This window comes from Balaenoptera borealis, assembly GCF_965194805.1.
Source record: "Balaenoptera borealis genome assembly, chromosome: 1".
NCBI classification, from domain to species: domain Eukaryota; kingdom Metazoa; phylum Chordata; class Mammalia; order Artiodactyla; family Balaenopteridae; genus Balaenoptera; species Balaenoptera borealis.
In genome coordinates, this window is record NC_138860.1 from 168,401,574 (window position 1) to 168,424,181 (window position 22,608).

The following is a 22,608-nucleotide window of genomic DNA, read 5'->3' on the forward strand; positions in this document are numbered from 1 at the left end:
CTTTATTTCATTTCTCTCCCTTGCATGTGACAAGGGTTCCCGAAGTCACTACAAATGCCTCATCTTCCAACATGTGGATGTTTATATGTATGTCTGTTACCTAAAGGTAGGAGTCAAGGCCTCTCCTTCCAGTTTCCTTCTTGAAACTTCCCAAATTTTCTGAACTTGGCCAAGTCTTTTCACCACTCTAAGCCTCAGTTTCTTCATCTGTCATAATACAGTAGTACCTACCTCACCTGGCTGTCAGGCTAAAACATTTGTTGCTCAGTAGAAGAGTTACGACTCCCTGAAAAAGAAAGGAAGGGGGCGAGGGAGGCAAGACAGGTAAACTAAAAAACATCAGTGAAGTGCCCGCAGAATCTGGAGAGTCAGGCTGTCATCCGGTACATCTCTTCCAGCAGCAGCGAGGCCAAGGGCGCGATCCCCACTCTGTGTGATGGCGGGGGAGGAATGGGGAGGGACGCCCAAGCCAGTGACCCTCTGTGACGCACAGACTGCACTATGGGAACCGAGAGTAGAGGTAAAGCACACTAGCTCCCCCTGGCGGTAGGGCGGCGGTTTCGGGCACCGCTAGCCAACCCACTGCGTGGGCTGGACTCAATGACTTTGGGGTCAGTTCTCAAGCCTCAGTTTCCTCCTGTTTTAAATGGCGAGGCATGTGTGCCTACCTCAGCGGCCTTGGATCGAGTAGGGACCCGGCAAATAGCGGCTCTATCGGGTGCACACTGCACACAACACAGCGTTTCCTATTCATCTTGCCCCCCCAGAATTTAGCTTTAGGGGTGTCTGGTATGTCGGGGCCTCTACGGGGAACTGTGGGGTTCTCTACGGGGGTCTCGCTGCTGGACTCTGTGATAACTTTCCAGGAAAAGTAGTTGTGCGGGAAACAGGACTGAAAAGGAAAAGTAAAGGTTGCTACTCCTTAATCCCACTCACTGGTGCAGTCCTCCTGAAAATAAGATGAAGCCACGTGGTCATCCGCCTGAGCGTGAATAGATGTTGCTGCTGCTTAGGGGAAAACACAGGGCTTTCATTTTTTAACACGGCCCCCAAATACTACAGCGTCTGGTGCAGGTGCCGTTTTCCACTGCTGTATTCCTTGTGGATTTTTTTCCTCCAGGGGAAAAAAAGTTTAAAATCAACTCAAATATGCAACAAAAGACACATTATCTTCTTGTATTTCAGCGTTTAACCTTTTTGAATTATGCAAGAAAGTGCCACTTCCTTATTGGATTTTTTTTTTTGGTAGGAGATTAAGCAATGGTGTCTGCATATACAATACTACTGAATGGATATACTTGTCATGTTTGAATTGCATACATAACCTCAATTATGGGAATGAGGATGGTGCTTTATGCCCAAGTCGTTTCAAGCTATTTTCCAAAAAAAAATTTTAATGGCAATACTTGAAGTAAAGCAAAGACATTTATTTTTCTTTCCAAATTAATCTGAAGGCTTCTTTAAATAAGACATCTTTCTTGGTTTCTCTGGTATGGCATTTAACTTGAATAAAAACTGATTTAATTCAATTCATTGATGGAATACTAATGTGTAGCAATTAAGTTTCACAGTGCTTGGAGAGTGTTCTGGTTTCTTTTTCAAAAGCAAAGAAAACATTAAAGCTTGCAATATTTCAGGATATAGTATTTCAGTCACATATTCCTAATATAGTTCTTTTATTACTCTGAATTACTGTGTGAATTCCCAGACTGCAACCCATGATCAAATAAAAATGCAAATACATCTCAAAGTAAAAATGGGCTATTTTAATTTAGTGTCCATACTGTTTGACCCTAATAAAAACTTTAGATGAGGGGACATACACAATATCTTAAAATTTCACAAAAAACAATATTTTCTTGGACTGGGCAACCATATTTTAATTTTTTTTCCTTAATGATCGGGTTGCAAACCCGTGGACTGGAAGGTGAAATGGTTCCACTGCCCAACTTTAGCATCTATCTATCTGGGGAGAACAGAGGGGAACCTTGACTAGGGGACCTATTTTGCACATAAAAAACACTGGAAAGATAAAAAAAAAATGTATCCAGGCCCCATGTGCCAGAGATTCTGCTTTACTTAGGCATCTGTATTTTTAAAATTTCCACAAGTGATTCTCAAGTGCAGCCAAGGTTGAGCACTACTATCTAGGTAAAAATGTTCCATTTTTTTCCCTTATAGGCTGAATAAAATAAGTTACTCAATAAAAGAATTAAGTAGTTGTAAATAATATCAACAAGGAATTAAAAGATTTTCCCAATGGGGAAATCAAGAAACTATATAATGGATCTGTGTATCTAGAAATCCGAAAGAGTGAAGGAAAGTATAATCAGTTCTTAGATATACTTTACAAGTTGTCTTTAATAATGTTTGCAAATGATCTAATCAAGCCCAAAGGTAAAGAGATGACTGGCATTACCCTGGTCCCTGGTTTCCTATCTAAAGATGATGAAGTATCCAATGGCTTTTGCTGGTGTGAAGAAAATAAAAAGAGGCAGGGAAAAGTGTTTATCATGCTTTTAAGTAGAACATTTCAAAATATTTTGCATTTAAAAGTTAAGAGTCCCGGGACTTCCCTGGTGGTTCAGTGGTTAAGAATCTGCCATCCAATGCATAGTACACGGGGTTGATGCCTGGTCGGGGAACTAAGATCCCACAGGCCGTGGGGCAACTAAGCAACTACTGAGCTGGCGCGCCACAACGAAGACCCAGTGCAGCCAAAAAAAATAAAATTAAGAGTCCCCTGGCTTCTCCTGTGTGTGGCTTATTAACATAGTTCACTTTTCATTGGCATTAACACAGGTACTTTAGGGAGAAGGCTGACAAGTTAGAAAATGAAGTTTATAGATTCTCTGTGGATTTCATTTTTCTGGTCTATTCATGGCTCAATTGGCATGAATAGTTGAGAAACTCCTGTATCAAAATAAAATATTAATTATACTTCACAATATATACAATTGGCTAAATAATGCCACTTGTGTGACAACCTGAATTTTTATCATTGAAACTCTTGTAACCAAAGTCACATCCTTTACATAATATTTATTCTGTATAGGATTTATCCACATACAATGACGTAAGCTTTAAAACAATTCACTGTTATTTGCATAAACTCATAAAATAGAGTAATACACAACACACCTCAGTGATTTAAGCTGATATTCTAGGATTCAGAAAATCTGGTCATTCTAATTCCTATTTTTGCCACTGTTTCACTGGGTTGTCTTAGGCAGGTTGCTTTACTGTTCTGTGCCTCAATTTCTTTACCTTTCATGTGATAAATGTCCTATTTCATAGATATGTAAAGAATAACATAAAAATTATTAAATACTTTGCAAATATAAAATGCTATATAAATGATAAATAGTAATACTGATCCACTCTAATATAAAATAACTTAGAACTTTCCATTTATAATCTAAAGTTTGGTCCTCCAGTACCTACTGTTATCACCCTTCCCAGTTAAACATATCTTATGCTGTACTGTTTTTGGTGATTTTTCCATAGTATTAATTTTAGGACTCCAAACATATATAACCAATATGAGTGGAAATTTCAATATATCTTAGCATGACTCAGCAAAATAACTTTTAACGAATTGAGTTCTGAGCTCATAAGTAACTGAAACACTGAACTTTTCATCCATTAAGCAGTAACTTGGCCACATAAAAGCAGTAACTGTGTTTGATTTCATCACTCAGACATACAATATTGAAAAATTTGTTCTTAAAAAGGTCTTAAGATATATGATAACTATAGAAGGAGCCTTGTAAAGATGTGATTTGCTGCTCTATGGTTACCAGCTTATAAGTGCAAGGAGTAACGGAGTAATGAAGTGAGACTGTAATGCTCAAAGGGAATTCAAAAAGTGATCCAGCCCAAGGTTTTCAGTGCTGGACTCCTGAGCTCTGCAGAGTGTCTGGGGAAAAGTTTGTAGGGAGCTTAAACCAGAGCAGCTCTGTCCTTTAGAGTTTCCTTAAATGTTGAACTTCTCTATGAAACAATTCATTTGAAGAAGGGGTTTCTTGGGTAAAAAAAAATCTTTTAAACCACTGGCCTAGTCAATTTTGCTTCCTCCAGACAGTAGGCACGACTCAGTGGTGCTTTATTTTGCAAAACTTCATCCTATCAACTGGATCTTGAGGACCATAGACTTAGAAGGGTGTTCAGAAGCTGATAAAACAGCATTCTTGTAAGAGCAAACTTTGGTCTAACCAACTTCCATTATTTTCCTAACATTAAAAAAAAAAAAAAATCTTGGCATAAATAAAGCTTATATTAACAGATTATACCCCTATGTAATATTTTCCCACATTTAAGAGCCAAAGAATTCAGTTTTCTTAGAAACCATTAATAGACAGTTTCACTCTAGAAAAGAATTGGTCTCTAAAGTCTTAGATAAATATGATATGATACTGGAGTTATTATTTACAACTTACAAACATGTCATGAATGTTCTTTTATGATACTAAAATGATAGAACAGATGCACTGTCTAGTTTGGTGAATTAGATAGCTGTTTTGTGGGGATTGCTTGATGCTTGTTATAAACAATTAAGAGAAAGCATTATTTCTGATAAGGCTCTACAAGTGCTGGTGGCACTGTGTTCAGTGGACCTTGCTGACAATCATGCTGATGTTTGCATGCAGAATATAGTAGCATCAAAGAACATTTAGATCATAGACTAAAGTGCGTTAGAGTATACACATGCAAGCACAACTTCATTTCTATAAATAAAGCTCAAGTCAGTCATTTTTCCTATTGGTTCCAATGATTAAAAATCAGATTACAATTTTGAAAGATGTTATCATCCTCTGGTGAGACTAAAGAATGACAAGTGTTCCCTCCCTCATTTGGAACAATGTAATTGTTAAGACTCCTGACTCAGGAATGGTCATGTTGGGAGACAATGAATTCAATGCACACTATCCAGTCTTGAAGCAATTGGAAATTTACCATCAGGGGAATCTTGAAAAAAACCTCAGAATTAGGTACCATAAAACAAAGTGGTTATTCATCTATTTATAAAAAAACTTAAAGAAATTAACCATTTGGCCCACAAATTGGTATTAAGGACAATCATTAATTAAAGAATAAGAGAAAAGAACATAAAAAGTATCTTGAGGTATGTCATGGCAGTTAAAAATACAGTATAATACACGGAGCCTCTATCAAAATTAAATTAAAACAAGCTTAATTGGGATAACTTGCCAAGACCTTTATGAACAGTTCTTTACTTCTAGTATTTAGATTTTATCTTTACAACTAAAATAATGCATCTCCAATTTGACTGTAATTTTGGAATGTTTCATAGTTCATATAGGGGAGGAGTTAAAACTTAATTTTGTATCCTAGTAGAAAAGTTTGTTTTGAAGAATTATATATAAACTGCTTAAAGAACTTAGGAGAATAATGTGTTCAAATAGTTTTATATATAAAATTTATATATAAATAATATAAAAACATGTCAATAGGTACTATGGGGACATTACTTAGCACTACTTGAATAACTCTAGTTCAAGATATTATATGTTGTTGAAGATGATTAAATTCCTCTTCTTTCATACTTTCTAATTCTCATAGGCTTCTTTTTATAATTATTGCAGATTGGTGAGGTTTGACTTCACTTCTTCACCATTTCAGGGGACTATCCAGGGAGAGACAGTTGAAAGAGGACTGTTTAAAATCAAAACCTGCCTAGTCACCAGTCCCACGACTTAAACTTTCTGACCTTAATTTCCTCATTTGTAAATCAGAGACAATACTATTTACCTTGCTGATTAGGTGAGGAGATGTGTGAAAGAGCACTTTATAAGTAATATAGCAGTATATAAATGGAGGAAATTAATCTTAAGAACTGGTAAGAACCTCCAGTTTTCTTTTTTTCTCTAGAGAGGAAGAGAGCTATATAGACAGATCCTCAAAAAACTACCTTGACAGTATTAGTTTCCTGCTTTAAGAAAATGACGTCTGTATATAATCTCTGGTCAGCTTCTATTTTAGAGTTTGTTCTTTTTAAACACTGACTACATAAGAGTAATTTTTAACTTAATGACAAAAGTTTCAAATGTGAACGATTTCAAACAGTTTAGGTTTGTTTTCTGCCATAATTCTAAAACATTTAGGATATTGGAATAATGATAGGTCATTTTCGGTCTGAAGGTAATAGGCTAATTAGTTTAGTCAGGTAGGGTGCCAGACCCTTACATGTGCTCTTACCTCGTTCCCTGTGAAAATTCAATAGTGGTAGTTTATATGTTTTTGAAACACCTTGAAGTTATCTTATATACAGTTTGGTTGTGGTGAATTTATTTAAAATATTTTCTTTGAAAAAAGTTCACTAAGTAGATCATCCAATATTAAAAAAAAAGTTATCTCTGTAATAAAAGTAAGAAGATTAATTGTTCATCCATCATGCCAACTCAAGCTAGGTCCTTCTTTCCAGTGCAGCAACAGATTTTAGGGCAACAAAGTTCAGAATGGATACAATGGCCTGTTCAGAAAGCATGCAAGTGATATCAGGTCATTACTTTCAAGTCAGTCTTGATAATTTGTTAACCAGACTCTGCCCATGGAAAGAGAGAGTTATGGGAAGTCAATGTAAGTTGCAGACATGCCAGATCTGTTGGTTCACATCCCAGCTACCTGATGTTGGGCTTTATTTCCTTTTCTTCTTCTTCTTCACTATCATCAACCTGTTGTATGACCAGATCAGCAGACCCATCCTCTACAATCTCCACGTATGATCTATTCTCATCTTCACCCAAGTGCCATCTGGAATCCTTATCTCCATCTGATGGGGACATAAGATGCTGTTCAGCTTCCAAATCAATGGGGAGGCTGTCTATGCCAACTTCAGCAAGGCACTCATTACAGAGTCTGTAGCGCCTGGTTCCTTCCTGTACCACTTGACCTGTTAGATCAGTCACATGGCGTTTGCATTTTCTGCAGATGAGTTTGCATGCCTGGTGAATCTGTGTAGAGATTTAAATAGTGATAAAAAAAGATTTTTCAAAAGCAGAACAGTTTGATATTCTAAGTACTAATTCATAAATTTAAAATGTTCAAAGTCAAGCATTAGTATTAAATTAACATCTAGTCATTAGAAAAAAATCACAGGTTTTGGTGATAAATTAATGTCACAGAAATATTAAATACCAGCTTTCTCTAAATAATGTCTATTATGTTTTTATGATTAATATTACATACTTAATAATTTCACATATCTCTTAATTCAATAATATTTTTATATCTGAGGTAACAAGGGACACATTCCCAGAATAATACAAAATAATTGCAAACACTTAATATCTGCCATATACTATTCTAAGGACTTTACATATCTTTTTTTTTTTTTTAAAGAAATTCACGGTCTTTTATTTATTTATTTATTTATGACTGTGTTGGGTCTTCGTTTCTGTGCGAGGGCTTTCTCTAGTTGTGGCAAGTGGGGACCACTCTTCATCGCGGTGCGCGGGCCTCTCACCATCGCGGCCTCTCTTGTTGCGGAGCACAGGCTCCAGACGCGCAGGCTCAGTAATTGTGGCCCACGGGCCCAGTTGCTCCGTGGCATGTGGGATCTTCCCAGACCAGGGCTCGAACCCGTGTCCCCTGCATTGGCAGGCAGATTCTCAACCACTGCGCCACCAGGGAAGCCCAACTTTACATATCTTAATTCAGGGGAAAAAAGTCATTTCATTTGAATACTAATATTTTGTTATTTCGCTAGAGAAAGAAAAAATATTGTCCCAAATTTAAATTTATCAAAAAATATTTTTCAATATAAGGATTATTGCCACTTTTATTAATGAAAGATCTAGTAGAAAGGAGACTGGACTAGGAATTGGAAAGCTTGGGTTCTAGTGCTGCTTTTGTCATTTACTAATCTTGTCATTTACTAACCATGTTATCTTGAAGCAAGTAACTTAAAACATTATAAACCTGCTTCCAGGGTGACTGTCAAAATATTTAACAACTGGTAAGGTATGGGCACCACCCAAACAGAATAGAAGCCTGACTATCAGAATGGACACTGGTTATAAACAACCACATGGTGGTTCTGCTACATATCAGTCTATTATTATTCCTAACTGCTCCGTTATTACTAATAGGGATACAACTCAGGTTGTGTGGACCAAATGAGTTAATGTGTGAAATGCTTTGGGAAGAAGTTGTAATTGATGAATAATTGTATATTATAGTTAGTAACTTTGTTCAATAGCTGTCAGAGCGATAGATTATAGATTCTAATCTAAAAATTATTACATATAATTAACTACATATGCTGAATTAATGTTTATGGCATATTCATTTAGATAATGTCAGAATGGTATGAAAGTGGGCCACCAAACGCAAATAGTCAAAAAACCCAAGAAAACTAAAGCAGTCTGGTAAAATATCTAAGAAAATGTATGGGACTACCACTCAGTACAGTTATTATCTTCTGCTTAACCACTGACATATTAATCAGTAAATGTTGAAAGTACATAATTTGAGTGTACCTTTATTTCTCCTGAGATAGAATCAGTATTATGGTTATCATATGTGGCATTGTTTTCATTACAAAGTTCTGACACAGATTCATGTTCATCCCCCTCCAAATCCAATACAATTATGAAGACAAAGAAATTAAGTGAAACACTGTAATGTTAAAACGGAAAATATCATCATGAACTCATTATTTTAAAAATATATACCTTCTAGCTCAGAAACAATCTAAAAAGGATGCCCTAATGACAATGAGCACCCTGGGTGTCCAAATTTTGGTTTCTAATTTCATTCCCCACTAAGAGGTACCAAAGCTCCTTTGAGAAATGGCTGATTCCAGTTTTGTGGCAGGGGAAGTACAAGATGAGCCTAGGGAACCAGAGAACAAGGACACTGAAAATTTAATGGAGTTGTGACAAAAGGACACAAGAGCCAGCTTCAAGGGTCCCCACTGCACAAATTTGAAATTTTGAGTATCAAAAAAATAATAATTGTTATGGATCCAAACATAATGAACCAATGAAAATTCATGAGAACATATGCTATTTAAAAAAACAAAGCCAGAAAAAACTCATATACCATTTGAGGCTACTCTTAAATCACTCTTTACTTTGAAAATTGGTAGTTAAAGAGAAATAATTAAACATTTATCTTGCTTCTCCTGTAAGAACCCTATTTCAAAGTAACCAAATAGCCCCAGGTGATGAAGGAAAGCTTTACTTTATAGAATTCCAGCTAATAATATAGAAGGAAGGATAATATTAGTAAATCATTCCACAACTCCAAGTAATATTAATAATTTGGACAGAGATTACCAATTGGTATTAATACTATTAAATGAATAGTTCATGGGGAAATGGATAGTCATATAATACCAAAATAGTTACACAGAGATTCCTTTCTAATTACAATGCAATGGTGGGATCATAGTATCATCACCCTAATCCAGTGATCAATTGTAACAACATGAATGATGGGTCCACCAGATATGATGTGTCTCCTAATGTGACACAATATGAAACATACAATTTTGTCCTTGATGGAAGTATTTAACTTGAATCCATTAAGCCTTTAGATAGAACTTCTAGTTTTCAGAAAATGCAGGGGGGGATAGAAGAACAAGCTAAAAATGACACCATGTAGAAGCAAGCAGAGAAATCCAGAGGTAGGATATTTTGTAAAACAATTGGCTCAATATCTTCAGTAAGTCAATGTTATTTTTAAAAAGGTTGGGGGGGCGGCAGGGGTGGGTAGGGAACTATGCTAGCTCAAAAACATATTTAAGGGACCTAACAATGAGATGAGTTCTGGATTGGATTCTGGTTTGGACACACCAGCTATAAGTGGTATTTTAGGAAACTATAGGTAAATTTGAACTGTGTAACACATAAAATTTTATTGAGATGGAAAGGTAGAGATTATTCACTAAAGAAAGCAGGTTACAGGGACTTCCCTGGTGGCACAGTGGTTAAGAATCCGCCTGCTAATGCAGGGGACATGGGTTCGAGCCCTGGTCCGGGAAGATCCCACATACCGTGGAGCAACTGAGCCCGTGCGCCATAGCTACTGATCCTGCACTCTAGAGCTCATGAGCCACAACTACTGAGCCCGTGTGCCACAACTACTGAAGCCCGCACGCCTAGAGCCCGTGCTCTGCAACAAGAGAAGCCACTGCAATGAGAAGCCTGCACACCGCAAGGAAGAGTAGCCCCCGCTCGCCGAAACAAGAGAAAGCCCACGTACACCAACAAAGACCCAATGCAGCCAAAAATAAATGAATAAAATAAATAAATCTAAAAAAAAAAAAAAAAAGAAAGCAGGTTACAAAATAGCATGTACAGTATGATATCATTTTGGTTAAAAAAACATAAATGCACATGATGAAGTGTTAAGAATGGTAATATCTGGGTGGTAAAAATACGGTATTTTTATTTTCTTATTCTTACATCTATCTATTTTCTTAGTTTTTATAATGCATACTTATTGCTTTTGTAATAATAAAAGGTTATTTTAATTTTTAAAAATCTAGCTTCAGAGATTAATGAAGGCAGAGAGTTTGTTTTGCTCACTGCTGTATACCTAGCTCTTAGAAAAGGGTCTGGCACATAGTAGGTACTCAATATATATTTGTTGGATGAATACCTAGAAAGCAATGCATCAAGTGACCAATACCCTTCCAAATTAAAAGGAGCTCGTATAAATGGAATAAAAGTATGGGTAATAGAAGATCAATTTTGGAAAAAATTTTTGCTGCAAGATGAACAGCAGAATAATTCCAATGTCACTACCTTATTTATTTTTATTTTTAAAAATTTATTTATTTATTTTTGGCTGTGTTGGGTTTTTGTTGCTGTGTGCGGGCTTTCTCTAGTTGTGGCGAGCAGGGGCTACTCTTCGTTGCGGTGCACGGGCTTTTCATTGCGGTGGCTTCTCTTGTTGCGGAGCACAGGCTCTAGGCCCGCGGGCTTCAGTAGTTGTGGCTTGCGGGCTCCAGAGCGCAGGCTCAGTAGTTGTGGCTGAGTTGCTCCGCAGCATGGCATGTGGGATCTTCCCAGACCAGGGCTTGAACCCGTGTCCCCTGCATTGGCAGGCGGATTCTTAACCACTGTGCCACCAGGGAAGTCCCGTCACTACCTTATTAAACCACCAGAGCACTGAACAGAAAATTCCCTGAGATTTTTCTGACTGCTGACAGTCCAGTCCCTGATTGACAGTCGCTCTATTGCCCACCTCACTCCGTTCCTTGAGGAGACCAGAGAAACTGGAGAGACACTAGAAAGAGGCTGTAGTGGAGAGAGATCAGACAGCAGAAACTAGACTGACAACCTACCAGATAAGGATTCAAGAATCACTAGCAGATGCTGAATATCTGAAGTGGTGATTCTGACATAGACATTTAAAAAGTTTTAAACATTTTTAAAGTTTACATTGTCTTTGGCTCTGAAAAAAACAGGATATAAAAACAATAGATATTAAGTGAACTGAAATGGATATTCAAAAGAATATCTCTTACTTCAAGGTTTCAGAGGAGAAAAACAAACCTATTTTAAAAAATATAGGGCTTCCCTGGTGGCGCAGTGGTTAAGAATCTGCCTGCCAATGCAAGGGACACGGGTTCGAGCCCTGGCCTGGGAAGATCCCACATGCTGTGGAGCAACTAAGCCCGTGCACCACAACTACTGAGCCTGTGCTCTAGAGCCCGTGAGCCACAACTAGTGAGCCCATGTGTTACAACTACTGAAGCCCGTGCACCTAGAGCCCGTGCTCCGCAACAAGAGAAGCCACGACGATGAGAAGCGTGCACTGCAAAGAAGAGTAGGCCCCGCTCGCCGCAACTAGAGAAAGCCCACGTGCAGCAACGAAAGACCCAACACAACCAAAAATAAAAAAACAAATAAATAAATTTTAAAAATACATAAAATTATGCATTATGTGCAAAGTAAAAACATTAAATTGGAAAAATTGTTTAATATTGCAGAGTTGTGTGAAAAGATTTTCCTCAGTGAACTAGATTATCCTAAAGCAGATAAATGCATGTATTTCCTAAGAAGTAAAATGATGAAAAATCATATACATACTGTTCGAAAATGGCTACTTAGATGGTCTAGCCGGCTAAATCTTTTCCCACAAGCTTGACAGGGATAGGGCCTTTCTCCTGTGTGACAACGAAGGTGGCGCTTGAGGTCTGCCTTCCGCTTTACCACATGTGTGCAGTACGGGCACTTGAACCTCATCCTGGGCAGGTCATCTGTCAAGAGACAGTTTGATTAAGTCACTGGAAAGTTCATAATCGCCGTTCTGATAACATCAAGAATCCAAAAGAGGCTGCCGAGTCCAATCTCGGAAAGGTAGGCAACAAGGAGAAGGAAGAAATTTTATAAAGACTAGATTGTCAGTGTAATCCTAAGTATAGAACCGTAACTTCAGGATTTGATATATTTACAAAGTCTGGGTAGATTTAGACTCCCACTCATCTTTTTATTTAATGGCATAAAGTCACTAGATTTAAGTAAAGCAGTAGTACTAGATTTTAAAACTACAGACACAATCCAGGGTCTTTACGCTTTCAAGTAACTTGTTTTATTTACATGGGTTTATCCCCCAGCTCTTACTTTTCTTTCAAAAAAATGTTTTAATCGTTCCACCTGGGCAGGATTCTGACTCACAGGCATTCAGTCATAATCCCACAGATGGTAGCATCGCCCCATTGGCTCCGCAGCCAAGCACACACACCAGATGTCTGAACCCCCTTGCTCTTACTTTTCATACAGCTGTACTGCTTTTCTTTTAAAGGTAAAAAGTGTCAAGGATCTTTAATCCTTTGTTTTAAAACTCACACAGATTCAAAATGTTAGTTGTGGTTGGAGGCAAACCTTCTCAATTTAACAGCAGTTAAGTTCAGCTGTTCATTATTGAAGTTAGATTTAAATAACCTAGAGTTACAAAAGTGCAAAGCCCAAGAAAGGATAACTTTGTTGCTGTTTTAAAATGCAACAAAGATTTCCCATTTTTGCTCTGTTATTTCTGTCTGCCTTGGTCAATGGTAGAGCGCCTCAGCATTTTCAGAAAGCTCTATAATATGATACAGTTTCATGAATTTTCATGTTAGTATCCTACAGGAAAATGTGATTAGTAAAAATCAATCAGGTTGCCTATTATTTTTAAATGTTATCTATAACCAAATTATTTTCTAAAATTTACATGACAACCAGGGAAATGTGAATATTGATTGGCTTTTAGTAATATTAAGGACTTGTTAATTTTGTTTAGGTATGATAATAATGGTATTGTAGTTTTTTTTCTAAGACTATATTTTAGGGACACATTCTGAAATATTTACACATGAAAACATATGATGTCTGAGATTTGCTTAAAAATGGGAGTGGTCGGAGGCAGAGGTACAGATGAAACAAGACTGGTCATGAGTGGGACTGGGTAATGGGTGCATGGGGGTTAATTAGACTACTCTCTACTTTTATATATATTTGGAATTTTTCTAAGATAAAAAAATTTAAATATATCATCTAAATCTTTTTTTGTCAACATCTTTATTGGAATATAATTGTCATCTAAATCTTATACTCTGCAAGAGTTTAATTTTATCATAATTTTCCTTTAAATTCACATGTAAACTATTAAGCAAATTTGCTAACTGATTAATTGGTGGGGGGAACTGGATGATATACATTTCTAATCCCTGTTCTCTACTTTGAAACTATCAGCCTCCAATAATATCTCTGCATTTTACTACTGTCATAAAAATGAGATGCCTCATGGTGTTGCAGAGATACAGTATCAATATTATATGTTGTATTAGTTAAGTTTTTAAAAATTATGTATTTATATCTTAATAAAATCAGATTTAGTTTAATTTCTTTTCGATACTGGGTCTGTGAACCTTTACCAGTATGTATGGTTGCTCTATTTAACTTTTCTGTATAAAAATACTGCTCCTGAGTGAATACTCAGAAAAAAAAGTAAACTATTTAAAGTGAAAATATGATGTATAACTGAATCACTTTGCTGTACACCTGCAACTAACACAACATTGTTAATCAACTATACTCCAATATAAAATTTTAAAAAATAAAGTGAAAATATGTGTCTTAAGGATTGAACCATTTTACAAAAGAGCTTTAAACATTTAACAGTAATCTAATTGCCCACAGATAAGCAGGTTTGGAAATTCATGGGTTTCTGACCCTCAGAACTCTATTGTTTTGACTTCATTAAATTTATCCAGTATTATAATTTTTAAAATTTGTGTTTTATGCATAGATTTCATTAGAGAAGTATGACTTAAAAAAAATCACTTGTTTCAACTGCCCATAACACCTAAAAGTAAGGGCATGTTGAGATAGGATTGATTTACATCAGAGTCTTGGAACCTGATTGAGGGGACTGATTCTCTTTCTGGGTACCTGGAAAACTTCTTGATGTGACATCAGATCCTTGACCATACTGATAGCCAACAGGAGTAGAGTCCATTTCCGCATCCATTTGTGCCTGTTCTTCAGATTGCGAAATGTGGCTGGAAGAATCAGATGTTCGTGCTTCTCGTTTGCTTGACTTATAATGAGCCATTTCAGAAGGCTGTGACAACCTCAAATGTTTGGATTTTTTAATGGAATCTTTCCTTTGTTCATGCTTGGCCAGAGGCTGTTGAGTATTCCTTTGGGAGGCTGGATGGTAATTATATTTACTCCAAGATTTCCCACTTATACCTGTTCCTTGATCTGGGCTTAGGTGAGAATGTGGAGAACTGCTTTCATCTTGCCAGCCGCCGCTATAAAAAGAGGAGCGTTCTATACCATCACAGCTGGCATTTTTATCCGAAAGGCTGAAATAGCGATCCTTTTCTTTTTCACTAATGTCTAATGAAGATTTAATAAAGGTCTTACATACACTAATGACATCAGTCATCTGAAGGAAGCTAGCAGCGGACATCACTTCTATGACATTCTGACCTGTGAGAGAGAGCTTGCCGGAATAGACAAAGTCCAGGATAACTGTAAAAGTGTCAGGGGAGAAAGCCTGAAATGTCGCTGTGGTTGGCTGACTTGTCTCCTTGGAGTTCTGGGAAAGAAGCATTTTAAAGTAGCCGCTACTAGCAAATAATACATTTCGATGGGCTTTAAAGACCTTTCCTTCAACCAGAATACTGCAGTCACAAAATACATCCTGCCTGCGCTGCTCATTCAGTTGTTGCAGGAGGTGAGACTGATGAGAGGAGATCTCCATTCTAAAGAGGAAAAGACACAGTGGTTACCAAAATCGGAGTAACACTGCTTCTCTGAGTCAAGTAAAATGACAGTCAGAAACCTCTGTCCTTTTTCCATTAAAAACACTTTCTCCTTAGAGAATATCGTCTCCAAGACACAGAAGATAATGGGTTTCAGGATATCATGTAAGCCTCTACTCTTAGTTAGTTACTAGATTTTTAGACAATTATTTGTTCAGTCACTGAACCTGATTGAGCATCTTCTATAAATCAGGCCTTCTGCTATATATGGTGAACTAAACAGGCTTGATTCTTGCCTCCATGTAGTTTTTAATCTAGATGGGTACCAGCTTGAAACAAATACTCATATGAAGTTATAAATGACAAGTTAAGTGCTAAGGCAGAAGGAGCGTGCTCTTAGTATAAAAAGGTGAACTAGTTTAGATTGGGATGGAGAGGGTTAGGGAATACCTCTCCAAGAAGTCACATTTAAGCTGAGACCTCAAAGGCGACTAGGAATTAGCCAGGTGAAGAATGAAGGGAGAAGATTTCTGATTCCAGCAAAATGGTGGTCTATAAAGTGCTGGAACTTTGCTGTCACAAATCTCTAGAGATGCTGGTTAAAATATAGCCAAAGCTTTAAACAAGTATGGCTGAGCTGCTGGGGCAGCAACATGGGCTCCGGTTTCCATCAGTAACAGAAATTGGAACTCTCTAAGGATTCAACTGTAATGAAAAAGGACTAGTAAACTTTGCCCCGAAGTCCAGGGAAAAGGCAAAGAAAGTTTGTCTTTGCAGGGCCTTGGTTGGGAAGAAAAAAATCCCTAGGTGAGATATCAAACCCAAGGTTGTGCTTTGTGAGGTTCTGGAGTCCAAATTTATTCTACCTGCTTGGTGTGGGAAACCTCAAACTGAAAAATTAACATGAGAATTAGTCCTGGGCTGGTGGTGTCTGTGGGGACACCTTGCAGAAGCAAACGCCAAACTGCTCAGGAGGGAAGCTCTCAGAACCCAGGCCAGGTGGGAAATAAGCTCTGCTTCAACTGAACTCAGTCATTCCCGTCTCTGTACAGAGTGGATCATTTCCAATATTGTACCACCATGATGTCTAATATGGCCTATCGTAAAAACTCCCCTTGATTTCACATCTATTTCTGGCTACTACTCCATTTCTCTGCTCCCTTTACACAGAGTTCATTGAAAGAGTTTTTTCATTTGCTATCTTCACTTCTCCCATTCTAATCAGGTTTCCATCCCCATCCATCAAAACCCATTTTTTGAAAGATCACTAGTAACCTGCATGTTGTCAAATCCAATGGTCACTTCTTTGTCCTCATTTTACTGACACAGTGGATCACTCTTTTCATCCTGAAACACTTGTTGCACTTACTTGGCTGCCAGGACACCACTCCTTCATGGTTCTTCTCCTATTGCTCACTCCTCAGTCTCCTCTCCTGGCTCTTCCTTGTCTAAGCTCTAAGTGCTTTGGGATTCAGGACATGCTACCCCCCAAGATGGCACCTTGGCATATTGAATATTTTGAACGGAAGGAGTCTGAGTAAACAGCAGAAGCAGGAAGGTCACTCTGACACCCCCTCCCTTTTCCGCTGCAACAGATCACAAAACCCTCAGGTGAGAGGTGTCCACCCTACACCCAGAGGAGAGGAGCCTCCTTATCTCAGAAGACAAAGGGACGCTGAGAAGACTCTGAACAAACAGGCTTTGCTGGGTGTGCCCCAGTTTTCTAACCTTACCTCTTACTCCTTATTCTACCACATTCTTCCACGACTCTCCACTCTTCACCAAGCCTAGCATAAAAAATACTCAGGTCTGTCTCTTTGGGCCTTCATTTCTTTATGAGGCCTTCTGTGTCATGTAAAATTTATATTGAGTAAATTTGTATGCATTTCTCCTGCTAATCTGTTAGTTTGATTTTCAGACACAGCCTGGAAGAAGGTCAAGGAAAATTTCTTCTCCCCTACAGCTGGAATGTCCCAGGCCTCAGGGCTCAGACCTCTCCTCTACTTATATCATTCCCTAGGTGAGCCCATCCAGTCTCATAGCTTTAAATACCATTTTACATATCTAGCCCCTGACCTCGTCCCTGAACCTCAGGCTCAAATTATCTGTTTATCTGCATCTCCACTTAGATGTTTAATAGGCATCCTGAGCTCAACAGATCCCAAACCACTCTTAATTCATCCTCATCTTAAACCTGCCTTTCCTACAGTCTTATCCGTCTCAGGAAATGGTAACTCCATTCCACTTATTTAGACCAAAAACATGAAGAGTCATCTTTGACCGTGTGTTGCCAGCTTTACCTTCAAAACAAATCCAAAATCCTACCACTTCTGTGCTACTGCTGTTACCACTTCACTCCACCACCTATTATCAACAGCCTCCTAATTAGTCTCCTTGCAACTTCAGTCTAGTCTGAATACAGCAGCCATGGTGACGCTTCTGAAACACGAGTGAAATCATGTTACCTCTCTGCACAAAACCCTCCAAAGAAAGGTTCCCCACCCAACCCCAAAGTTCTTCTCATGACCTACACCATCTGCATCCTGCCCCTCCTGGTACCTCTCTTCCCGCATCTCTTTGCTCTACCCCTCACACACTGCAATCCAGCTCCAAAGACCTCTGCTTGTTCCCAAACATTCAAGGCATGTTCCTGTCATGCAGCCTTGTACTTGCTATGCCTTCTGCTTGGAAATGCTTCCTCCAGATATACACATAGCTCACATTCTCACATTTTCTAGGTCTCTGCTCAAATGTCACCTTATCCTTTACCATTAGCCAGGTGAAGAATGAAGGGAGAAGATTTCTTCTCCCTTTACCATTCTTTTTAAAAAAAATTAATTAAAATAAATTAATTAAAATAAAGGCTTTCCTTTACCATTCTTTTTAAATTAATTAATTAGTTAATTTTTGGCTGCGTTGGGTCTTCATTGATGTGCGCAGGCTTTCTCTAGTTGAGGGAAGAGGGGGCTACTCTTCGTTGCAGTGCGCAGGCTTACTGCAGTGGCTTCTCTTGTTGTGGAGCACAGGCTCTAGAGCGCAGGCTCAGTAGTTGTGGTGCATGGGCTTAGTTGCTCCGTGGCATGTGGGATCTTCCCAGACCAGGGCTCAAACCCGTGTCCCCTGCATTGGCAGGTGGATTCTTAACCACTGCACCACCAGGGAAGCCCCCTTTACCATTCCATGTAAGAACCTCCTCCCACTCTCTGTCCCCTTACTCGTTTACTCTTTGTTTTCTCCTACTAGAATTTAAGGTCCAAGAGAGCAGAGTTTGCCTGTTTTGTTTACTTATATATTCCCAGCCCCTTGAACGGCACTTGAGCAAACAATAGCTGCTCAATCAATGCTGTTGAATGAATGAGTCAAAAATATTAAAAGACACAAGGAAATTGTTCTTTATAAAGAAGAATCAGCAGGCATAACAAGCAGGGAATTAGAACCTCAAGAATTTGAGAAAAATAGTACAAAAATCTAATAGGCTATTAAATAAGTATGTTTAAAATGATCAAAGATAAAAGGTGATATAGACTAGCACATAGTTATAAGCACAGACACTAGAACCAGGTAGCTTGATTGGAATTCTAGCTCTATCACTTAACTAGCTGTGTGAACCTGGGCAATGTATTTAACCTTTGTATTGCTGTTTCCTTAACTGTAAAGTGGAACCAAAAATAGCACTTATTTCATAGGATTATTGTGAGGATTGAATGCGTTGATGTACATATACCACTCAAAACAGTGTTTGGCATGTAGTAAGTACTTCACAAATTTTAGCTATTCTCCTTTTATTATTATTATCCATAAGAAAAGGGAAAAAAAAGAAGAGGTAGGTTTGAAGAGGAATCAAATGAATTTAATATACGAAAAATATAAGTAATGAAATTAAAACACCTCATGCTACAAGATGAGTGCCCCATCTGCAGTCTCATGTCCATATTCCTGGCAGGAAGAAGACAAAAAGACAAAAGGCAATTACCAGCCTGGTTTATCTTCTTTTTTATCAGGAAAAAATATAGTTCTTCCAGATGCCACATCCAGGGGACTGACACTTGCAACTCAATGGCCAGAATCATGTCACCTACTTTTTAGGTGTGCACTCCCACTAATGGTATATATCTATTTCTACTTCTCAATTTTTGCCAACACTTAATATTATCAGACTTTTAAATTTTGCCAATCTTATGGATATGCAATGGTATGCTATTGTTTTTATCTGTATGGACTGAACAACTTTTAATGTTTGTTGACCATGATTAAGTGAATTTCCTTGCTAATTACAATGTTGTCAAGTAACACTGAATAACAACTAACCACAAAAACAGTGTTATACAATAGTATTTATTTAGCTTAGTGCCTTTGGGTTGGATGGGGCAGCTTGTCTGAAGTGGCTATGTTATTATACGGTCTTACATCTTCCTCCTGGGAGTAGTGGGCCAGCCTGGACAATTTCCTCTCATGACAATGGCTGAAGTATAAAAGCCCAAGTGGAAATACATGAGGTCTCGTAAGGCTTAGGCTTGTAACTGCCACACTGTCACATATTCTAATAGACCAAAGCAAATCACATGGCCAAATCTAAAGTCAAGGGGAGAAGAAATATCCTCTGGTCTGTTAGTGAGAAGAACTGCAAAGTCATACAACAAAGTGTGTGAATGTTGGCAGCGGGTAATGAACTGGGACCAATAATGCTATCTACACAATAGCCTTTCTTATTTGTAAAACTGGGTTATCTTTTTCTTATTGATTTATAGGTATCCTTTATATATCCAACATACTAATCCTTTATCAGTTATATGCCTTGCAGATATCTTCTCTCATCTGTGGTTTACCTTTTTAACTCCATTAAAGGTAGTTTTCATTAAAAAGCAGCTTTCAGTTTTAATACAGTCAAATTTATCAATCTCTTAAAGTGTTTTCTCTATCTTGTTTAAGAAATCACTATCTCAAGGACATAAAGATATTTTTTAAAGTTCTGTTTTTCACTTTTAGGGCTTTAATCTACTATTGATTTTGCATATGGTATTCTAATTTTTTTTCATATAGATAATCAATCTTTCTGGCAGTGCTTATTGAACAGCAAATCCTTTCCCCACTAATCTGTAATGCTACCTCTGTTATACATCTAGTTTCCATAAATTCATGGATCTATTTCTGAGCTGTCTGTTCAGTTTAATTTGTCTATCTCTCTGCACCAATACGTCACAGCTTTAATTACTAAATCTCTAAAATGAGTTCCCCCACCTAGGTCTTCTTCAAATAACATTAAAAAAAAAAATTCTGGGGACTTCCCTGGTGGTCCAGTGGGTAAGACTCCATGCTCCCAATTCAGGGGGCCCAGCTTCGATCTCTGGTTGGGGAACTAGATGCCGCATGCATGCCACAACTAAGAGTTCACATGCTGCAACTAAAGATCCCACACACCGCAACGAAGATCCTGTGTGCTGCAGCTAAGACTTGGTGCAGCCAAAAAAAATAAATAAATAATTTTTAAAAATTCTGATTGTCTCTTTGTTCTTCTATATAAAAATTAGGATAAGCTTATAAAGTTTCACTTAAAAAATATCCTATAGGGATTTTTTTTCTGGAATTGAATTTATAGATTAATTTATGGGAGAACTCACATCTTTATAATATTGAGCCTTATCATCCATGAATATGGTATAATTTGCCACTCAGTTAGATCTTCTTTCATATTCTTCAGTTATGTTCCCTTATTTTCTTTAAGATCTTGCATGTTTTTTGTTAGATTTATTTCTGTTGCTTATAGGTTTTATTGCTATAGTGAATGGGATAGCATGCTTCATCAGCTGAATGGAAATGCTACTAAAATTTTACCATTAAGAATGATATTTAGGAGCAGAAGCAAGAAAAACTACAATCCTGCAGCCTGTGGAACAAAAACCACATTCACAGAAAGATAGACAAGATGAAAAGGCAGAGGGCTATATACCAGATGAAGGAACAAGATAAAACCCCAGAAAAACAACTAAATGAAGTGGAGATAGGCAACCTTCCAGAAAAAGAATTCAGAACAATGATAGTGAAGATGATCCAGGACCTCGGAATAAGAATGGAGGCAAAGATCGAGAAGATGCAAGAAATGTTTAACAAAGACCTAGAAGAATTAAAGAACAAACAAACAGAGATGACCAATACAATAACTGAAATGAAAACTACACTAGAAGGAATCAATAGCAGAATAACTGAGGCAGAAGAACGGATAAGTGACCTGGAAGACAGAATGGTGGAATTCACTGCTGCGGAACAGACTAAAGAAAAAAGAATGAAAAGAAATGAAGACAGCCTAAGAGACCTCTGGGACAACATTAAACACAACAACATTCACATTATAGGGGCCCCAGAAAGAGAAGAGAGAGAGAAAGGACCAGAGAAAACATTTGAAGAGATTATAGTAGAAAACTTCCCTAACATGGGAAAGGAAATAGCCACCCAAGTCCAGGAAGCACAGAGAGTCCCAGGCAGGATAAACCCAAGGAGAAACACGCTGAGACACATAGTAATCAAACTGGCAAAAATTAAAGACAAAGAAAAATTATTGAAAGCAGCAAGGGAAAAACGACAAATAACATACAAGGGAACTCCCATAAGGTTAACAGCTGATTTCTCAGCAGAAACTCTACAAGCCAGAAGGGAGTGGCATGATATACTTAAAGTGATGAAAGGGAAGAACCTACAACCAAGATTACTCTACCCGGCAAGGATCTCATTTAGATTCGATGGAGAAATCAAAAGCTTTATAGACAAGCAAAAGCTAAGAGAATTCAGCACCACCAAACCAGCTCTACAACAAATGCTAAAGGAACTTCTCTAAGTGGGAAACACAAGAGAAGAAAAGGACCTACAAAAACAAGCCCAAAACAATTAAGAAAATGGTCATAGGAACATACATGTCGATAATTACCTTAAACGTGAATGGATTAAATGCTCCAACCAAAAGACACAGGCTTGCTGAATGGATACAAAAACAAGACCCATATATATGCTGTCTACAAGAGACCCACTTCAGACCTAGGGACACATACAGACTGAAAGTGAGGGGATGGAAAAAGATATTCCATGCAAATGGAAATCAAAAGAAAGCTGGAGTAGCTATACTCGTATCAGATAAAATAGACTTTAAAATAAAGAATGTTACAAGAGACAAGGAAGGACACTACATAATGATCCAGGGATCGATCCAAGAAGAAGATATAACAATTATAAATATATATGCACGCAACATAGGAGCACCTCAATACATAAGGCAACTGCTAACAGCTATAAAAGAGGAAATCGACAGTAACACAATAATAGTGGGGGACTTTAACACCTCACTTACACCAATGGACAGATCATCCAAAATGAAAATAAATAAGGAAACA

At 37.8% G+C, this 22,608-nt stretch overlaps 2 protein-coding genes across 4 annotated transcripts in view; one reads left to right on the plus strand and one right to left on the minus strand.

The window, feature by feature from the left end:
• The window catches only part of ZBTB8OS (zinc finger and BTB domain containing 8 opposite strand), a 78,424-nt gene that overhangs the window by 21,394 nt on the left and 34,422 nt on the right, over positions 1-22,608 (plus strand). The window contains exon 7 of one of the 2 annotated variants that reach the window (XM_082346050.1): positions 1,250-1,529. The exons of the other annotated variant lie outside the window; for it this stretch is intronic. Within the exon in view, the coding sequence (XP_082202176.1) occupies positions 1,250-1,288 (39 nt within the window). The 3' untranslated portion in view covers positions 1,289-1,529. Of the gene's footprint in view, positions 1-1,249; positions 1,530-22,608 lie in introns of those variants that run through there. 2 annotated transcript variants of the gene reach the window in all.
• The window catches only part of ZBTB8A (zinc finger and BTB domain containing 8A), a 59,100-nt gene continuing 38,237 nt past the window's right edge, over positions 1,746-22,608 (minus strand). For both annotated transcript variants that reach the window (XM_082345711.1, XM_082345710.1), the window contains 3 exons: positions 14,409-15,229; positions 12,066-12,235; positions 1,746-6,974 (listed from right to left, as the gene is read on the minus strand). In XM_082345711.1, coding sequence (XP_082201837.1) covers positions 6,642-6,974; positions 12,066-12,235; positions 14,409-15,228 — 1,323 coding nt within the window. In that variant the 5' untranslated portion in view covers position 15,229 and the 3' untranslated portion in view covers positions 1,746-6,641. The remainder of the gene's footprint in view (positions 6,975-12,065; positions 12,236-14,408; positions 15,230-22,608) is intronic.